Source organism: Notothenia rossii (assembly GCF_949606895.1).
Source record: "Notothenia rossii genome assembly, chromosome: 4".
Lineage (NCBI taxonomy): Eukaryota > Metazoa > Chordata > Actinopteri > Perciformes > Nototheniidae > Notothenia > Notothenia rossii.
This window is the reverse complement of record NC_136902.1, coordinates 34,350,676-34,358,352: the sequence shown is the minus strand read 5'-3', so window position 1 is coordinate 34,358,352 and position 7,677 is coordinate 34,350,676. Positions and strand designations below refer to the sequence as shown.

The following is a 7,677-nucleotide window of genomic DNA, read 5'->3' as shown; positions in this document are numbered from 1 at the left end:
CATTGACCTCTAGGGGCAGCAAATGCACCTGAGGAGCTGAAGATCTTAATGAAAAGGTAACATTTTATAATGTCAAAATCTTCCACTGAGAAGCCCAGGGCTGAGAGGATTCATTATTTCCTAATCCGCATGCCATTAAAAAATCATGACCTTTTGCTGCTGGGATCCACTATACTGTAAAAGTAAAAGTATATTCAATCATCACCATTGTTTTCCAAAACTACCCAGGTCCCAGATATTCTGTTTTTCCAGGACAGAGGCTGCAGTGTTCAGCAGCATTGCTGTTAGGGCTACTTCAATGCTCCTTAGAGAATTATGCCTCAAAGTCCTGGATCTGTAGTCCTAATTCAAACTTTAGAGAACAAAGCTTTACTTTTACTCAAACTCCAAAACAGGGGTATTATATATCTCCTTCCTCTTCTGTCTGTTCCGGGCTAAAAATATTTTCTTCAGTATCTACGTGATAGTGGCCAACTCTTGATTTAATGGCTTTTAGTAATGTCTCTGCCCATTCACAGATTCCACTGCTGGGAAGAGAGAGAGAGATAATGTGATGAGGAAGAAATGTTTTGTCAAACTTTGGACTGCCTGCTCACATTGATATAATCAGTTGTGAGTAGATTTAAGATAATTAGCTTAAATGAGACAAGTAGAATATGTAAGACACAATTTTATCCAAGTACTGTTAGCATAATTATACCCACACTGGTGGCAGAGTGTATAAACCATTTAGTGGATGATTTTGTCCAAAGTTCCAGCTCACATTACTGCAAGTGAATACCTTTGTTGCGTTCCCTACTGGACTAGGGGAACCAAAGGGAAGTAACAAAATACAAAACACCCGGGCAAGATAACAAATTAGAGGAAACCGGTTTGTGAAGCCACAAGATGGTCTTTTAATTATTCAAAGAAAACTAAGATAAACTTTCTTCTAACAGAAAGTGACTAAATTAAACAAGGTAAAAAGGTACACATCTCCTAACAATGAACAACACACACGTTAAACTAGGCCTCTCACAGACACACAGACACACAGACCAACCCATGTATCATGGCATTTCGTGTTCACCAACACGATTTTTAATCTATTGAGTCGTGTTCATCAACACGATTTCCCCCTTTTTTTCGTGTTGCACAGCACGATTTTAAAAGCAATGTATTTCTATTGGTAGTCTCACGAAAATAAATGGGGGCTCAGAGCCTCAGAATACTGAAATCTGTATTTTTTAAATCTTATTTTCCTTCTAATTTGTTATTCACTCATCAATAACACACAATTAACCTTGTTTTTATTTATTTGTTTAATTCCATAATCTAGGGCTTTTTCGGCGTCCGTCAGGAACTGAATTTCAAAATAAAATAACCGGAAACAGACGTAGGCATTTCGAGCGATTACCCAAGATCCTCAGCTATGGTTTAAGCTCGCTAATTGGATGTTTTAGCTGCAATGCATGTTGGGTGTAACTGCCTCTGTGTCAGTCAGCGCAGTATTTCTGAGTTATTTATTTTTGTAGGAACCAAAGTTCTCTAAGGCGGAACCTTTGTTTTTATATCGCCTGTTTCCGTCAGGACATACTTTAGCGTAACACTCATCCGAAAAGTCCGCTGATTTAGTACATGTTTTTCAGTGCTGATGCATCTGCAAAATAGCTCTTAGCATCAAGATAAACAATCGTACAGAGTAATACCAAGCTACACAATTTTCCTCATGCAATGCAGCTACTAAGGTATATTTTGCTGAAGTTTTTTGTGTGTGTTTTCTGTTCTTGTTTGTATTAAATTGTTTTTATACAGCTAAGGGCTAACACATGTTGGGCTTAGTTAGATTGGTCTTTGTGTTTTGTTGAATTATATGTAACCAAAGTGTATTGTGTATACAGTAGCCTAATTGAAAGTGACGACATTACCAGGACAATGTTGGGATATTACTGTATGTTTTGTTATTATTTTGACTAGTGATTATTGTATTTGTGTATTATGTTTTTTGATTACAGTTTTCACGGTCTGGATGAACCAAATAAATCCTGCCAGTAAATTAAAAACTCGTTGCTGTCGTCTGTACTGAGGGAATTACAGTGAAAACTTAACTGCTCACGAAGACAGCACCAAAGAGCAGTGAATGACAACAGTAAGGCAAGTAAGATGTCCCGAAATGGCGAAGAGCACACAATTGCAGATGTACATTTCCCAGACATGGAGTCACACGCACCTGACAAGACAGAGTGTGTGCACGAGCACAGCTCAACCGTGCAGCCACAAGCGACTGAAGGCATCATAGTGGACAACCCCGCTTCCTCAGAAGAGCCACCATTAGGCCAAAGAGTCCGCAGAATGACGGAAAAGGGTCAAGAACAGCATGATGAGCAAGTAATAAAGGTTGCACATCGGTTCAGTGTGTGCTATGAGAAGTGGAAGGATGCCACTAAAGAAGCCAACCAAGCGCTGAGTGGAAAGTGCTCAGACGACCTGCTAGATGGACAAATTACTAAAGTACGCAATACCTCTAGGAGTCTAAATGACGTTTATGACAATTGGAAATGCCTTGAGGTTCCTGACCTTAACACACGTCGCAAAATTGACACCTGTGAAACAGTAACAAAGAAGATGGTTAAGGATGCAATGGACCTTATAGATGCAAGGGAGGAAGCTACAGCCCATAGGCATACTACAAGTCAAAGACATGAAGAACATCGAGTCATTGAAGAGGTAATGTCTGTAGCCTCAGGAAGGACAGGCATTAGCTCTCGCCACACTAAGTGCTCCTCTGCAAGCAGGAATAGTGCAGCTGCTGAGGTTGCTGCCAACAAAGCCACCTTAGAAGTACAGCTGGAGCAAGAGCATTATATTAAAGAGCTTCAGAGACTGGAAGTTGAAGCCGCTCAGCTAAAAGCCAAACAAGAGGCTGAAAATGCAGAGAGACAAAGAGTGCTAGAAGCCAAGCGCAGAGAACTAGATCGATTGGAGACTATTAAGAAGCTAAAGGCTGCCGAGGCACGACAGCAAGTATATGACCAGAGTATACATTCATGTCCGGCAACTAAGGGCGACGGCTCAGATGAAGAAATAAATTATCTTCTCCATCGTGGCTCTGTGAAGAAAGAAGAGGAAGTCAAGCCTCAAACTATAAATGATCTTCTCCATCGTGTCTCTGTGAAGAAAGAAGAAGAAGTCAAGCCTCAAACTAGCCCGCTGCGGCACCATTTTACACCACCAGCTGGAGCACAAGCAAGGCAAGAAAACAAATATGAAGATGGCACAACAGCTCTCGTCAAAGCGCTCGCAGAAGCCATCAGTGCGAGTCGCATTCCTCTACCTGAACCTACAGTGTTCAGTGGTGACCCACTCCGATTCAACGACTGGAAAGTGTCCTTTCAGACGCTCGTTGACAGGAAGAAAATACCAGCTGAAGAGAAGATATATTATCTACGCAAATATGTGGGTGGATCTGCTAAAAGGGCCATAGAGAGCTACTTTTTACTTGGCACAGAGCCAGCGTATTATGCAGCATGGGACATCCTAGAAGAGCGATACGGCAATCCATTCCTCATCGCCAAGGCCTTCAGAGAGAAGCTCGACGCGTGGCCCAAGATAAGCTCCAAAGGCAGTATGGAACTTCAAGAACTCGCCGACTTCCTGCGCTGCTGTGAGGCAGCCATGTCTCAGATCAGAGGTCTTGAAATACTTAATGATTGCAACGAGAACCAGAAAATTCTCTCTAAACTCCCAGACTGGTTGACTTCAAGGTGGAATAGGAAAGTCATAAAAGCAGAAGAAGACACTCACATGTTCCCGAGCTTCAGCCAGTTTGTCAAGTTTCTCACACGTGAAGCTAAAATCGCTTGCAGCCCAATAACATCTCTTCATGCTCTTAAGCCAAGTGAAAGGATTCCAGACAAGAGTGTAAAGAGCGGAGGTCCTGGAGCAAAGGTGTTAGCAACCACCTCAGATGAGAAAGCCGTCGTCACAAGCTGTGTCTTCTGTGAGAAGGCAGGACACAGTCTACAAAGGTGTTACAAGTTTATGCAAGGGACAATCTTGGAGCGAATCAAGTTTGTTCAAGAAAATAAATTGTGTTTTGGCTGTCTCAATTTTGGCCACCGATCTAAAGATTGTAGAGAAAGAGACAGCTGCGACACCTGTGAGAGAAGACACCCAACTTGTCTTCATGACGATCGCACCAAGGAAGAAAGGATGTCTACAAGATCTGACAGAGCAAGGTACAGTGACAAAGACAAAGAAGAGTACAAAGAAAGGAAGAATGAACAGTCACAAGACCAGTCAGAGAGACCATCACGTGAGGCGACGGCACTTAGAGTCATCCAGAATGTTGGAGACACTCATACCTCCACAATAATTCCAGTGTGGGTGTCATCTACAAGTGTGCCAAGTCGTGAAGTTCTGGTGTACGCACTCCTTGATACACAAAGTGACACAACCTTTATCCTTGACGAGACAGCGAAGGCTCTCAATGCTAAGAGTGAACCAGTTCAGCTAAACCTCTCCACGTTGGCTTCAAGAAACACAATCGTGTCCTGTCGGAAGCTAGCTGGTCTACAAGTTAGAGGTTTTTATTCAGACAAGATAATCACTCTTCCAGTGACTTACTCAAGAGAGTTTATCCCTGCAAACAGAGACCATATTCCCACACCAGATACGGCGAAAGCATGGCCTCATCTTGAACACATTGCAGATGAGATCGCTCCTCAGCAAAGCTGTGATGTCGGCCTGTTAATTGGCTACAACTGTGCCCAAGCCCTCGTTCCAAGACAAGTGGTGCCTGGTGAGGAACACCAGCCGTTTGCACAGAAGACAGACTTGGGCTGGAGTGTAGTGGGATATGGCAACCCGTGTCTCAACTATGGAGATGCAATTGGAATAAGTCACCAAGTCATGGTGAAGCAAGTGATGCCAGGTCTACCGTCCTCTTCAGACCTCACAAAGGAAGTGCACTATGTCTGTAGGACACAGATTAAAGAAGTTCTCTTACCTGCAGATGTCATCAAGATGCTGGAGTCTGACTTCGTTGAAAGAGCGTCGGAGACCAGCCCCATCTCTCAAGAAGATCTAAGGTTCCTGTCAAAAATGGAAAAGAGCATCAAGTTAAAGAGCGACGGTCATTACGAAATGCCGCTGCCATTCAAGAAAGAAAGACCTAACTTACCTGATAATAAGATCTGTGCTATCCATCGTCTCAGGTGCCTAGAAAGAAAGCTGAGAAGAAACGACCAGTACTACAAAGACTACAAGACCTTCATGGATGAGACCATAAGACGCGGAGATGCAGAAAAGGTCCCGGAGGAAGACATCCACAAAGCTCCAGCTTGGTACATTCCGCATCATGGGGTGTATCATCCACAAAAGCCTGGGAAGATACGCGTTGTCTTCGATTGCTCCGCCAAGTACCAAGGAACGTCCTTGAACGACCACCTCCTGACGGGTCCTGAGTTGACAAACACCTTGGTGGGAGTTCTGTATCGCTTCCGAAGAGGTCCTGTGGCAATCATGTGTGACATCGAACGCATGTTTCACCAGTTCCATGTTAAGGCAGAAGACCAAGATTACCTGCGGTTCCTTTGGTGGGACAATGGAGATCTCGAAAGCCAACCTTCCATCTATCGGATGAAGGTCCACTTGTTTGGTGCAGCATCGTCACCTGGCTGTGCCAACTATGGGCTGAAGCATGTCGCTGCTGAAGGACAAGGAAACTTTAGTGACGACACCATAAAGTTCATTCAACGGAACTTCTACGTTGATGATGGATTGTCAAGTGTAGCATCTGAAGACCAAGCGATCCAACTGGTGAAAGAAGCAAGAGAGCTTTGCAGCACAGGCAAACTCCGGCTGCATAAGTTTATCTCTAACAGCAAGAAGGTCCTAGACACAATCCCAAAAGAAGAATGTGCTGCAGCTGCCAAAGACAAGGACATGGCACTGGGTGAACTGCACATGGAAAGAGCACTCGGTGTGCAGTGGTGCGTGGCTTCTGATTCATCCAGTTCAGAGCCCCTGACACCAAACCACATTTTGACCATGAAGTCCACGATACTCGCTCCACCTCCTGGGAAGTTCGTCAAGGAAGATCTATACCTACGCAAGAGATGGCGTCGAGTTCAATTCTTATCCAACCACTTCTGGACAAGATGGAAGAAGGAGTACGTCCTGAGCCTCCAACAGAGACAGAAGTGGACCAAAGATCGCAGGAATGCAAAGGTCGGCGATGTTGTACTCCTGCAAGATGATACTACACCACGTAACCAGTGGAGGATGGCAAAGGTTATCGAAGTGTACCCAGGAAAGGATGGGAAGGTGCGAAGACTCAAGTTGCTCATCAGCGACTCAACCCTTGATGAGAAAGGAAAGCGTATCTCCAAACCTGTCCACCTGGAAAGGCCCATCCATAAGACGGTGACGCTGATGGAAGCAGACTGAAGACTCCGGCCTCTCTCTTTCTTTTCCTCCCCTCTCTCTCTCTATCTGTCTCACTACAGGTGCAGTCATGGTGATCGTTCTCTGGGAAGCCAAGGACTGAAGTTTAGTTTTTTGTTTATCTTTTCTACGCAGTATGTTGTCTCTCAATAGTTGAAGAAAATCATATACATGTGATATGTTTTGGTGGGAGTGTAACTGCCTCTGTGTCAGTCAGCGCAGTATTTCTGAGTTATTTATTTTGGTAGGAACCAAAGTTCTCTAAGGCGGAACCTTTGTTTTTATATCGCCTGTTTCCGTCAGGACATACTTTAGCGTAACACTCATCCGAAAAGTCCGCTGATTTAGTACATGTTTTTCAGTGCTGATGCATCTGCAAAATAGCTCTTAGCATCAAGATAAACAATCGTACAGAGTAATACCAAGCTACACAATTTTCCTCATGCAATGCAGCTACTAAGGTATATTTTGCTGACGTTTTTTGTGTGTGTTTTCTGTTCTTGTTTGTATTAAATTGTTTTTATACAGCTAAGGGCTAACACATGTTGGGCTTAGTTAGATTGGTCTTTGTGTTTTGTTGAATTATATGTAACCAAAGTGTATTGTGTATACAGTAGCCTAATTGAAAGTGACGGCATTACCAGGACAATGTTGGGATATTACTGTATGTTTTGTTATTATTTTGACTAGTGATTATTGTATTTGTGTATTATGTTTTTTGATTACAGTTTTCACGGTCTGGATGAACCAAATAAATCCTGCCAGTAAATTAAAAACTCGTTGCTGTCGTCTGTACTGAGGGAATTACATTGGGATTTGGTGTTTATATGATATGAAATCGGAAAAACATTTTTAAAGAATAAAATAATACCTAATTCAGAGTGTTCTTGCTTTTCTCTTTGAAAGTCATCACATAACGGCATTGTAATACACGGTTCGGCTGCATTACATATTACAGATCTAGCGTAGTTCTCTATTTATAGAGCCCTGATGAGAAGACCTTTGGAAAAACTGGAAGAAATGCTGCCAAAACTGAATACTTGACATGGATCATAAATATATCAACAATTCAACAACATCTTCAATTTCTCTTCACACAATACGTCTCCTTTCAGTATCAACACTAATTTGGCTGACTTTTACATTTGATCTAATTCATAGATAGGTTATATTTACACCATAACGGTGCACAGCTGATATAAAAGGACTTGTAGTTTTTAAAGATATTACTGATTTTCTTTGAATATAAGA

General features: G+C 42.7%; 1 protein-coding gene across 1 annotated transcript; it reads left to right on the top strand.

Moving 5' to 3' along the window:
* The first annotated feature begins 1,516 nt into the window (after positions 1–1,516).
* On the top strand, positions 1,517–7,230 carry LOC307036479 (uncharacterized protein). The gene is made up of 2 exons (XM_079676835.1): positions 1,517–1,727; positions 1,995–7,230. The coding sequence occupies exon 2, from the start codon at positions 2,143–2,145 to the stop codon at positions 6,427–6,429; it is 4,287 nt and encodes a 1,428-aa protein (XP_079532961.1). The 5' UTR covers positions 1,517–1,727; positions 1,995–2,142; the 3' UTR covers positions 6,430–7,230.
* Positions 7,231–7,677: the final 447 nt, after the last annotated feature.

Bases quoted from the DNA above. Each gene is read 5' to 3' on its own strand.
- LOC307036479 (XM_079676835.1), top strand. From the start codon at position 2,143: ATGTCCCGAAATGGCGAAGAGCACACAATTGCAGATGTACATTTCCCA.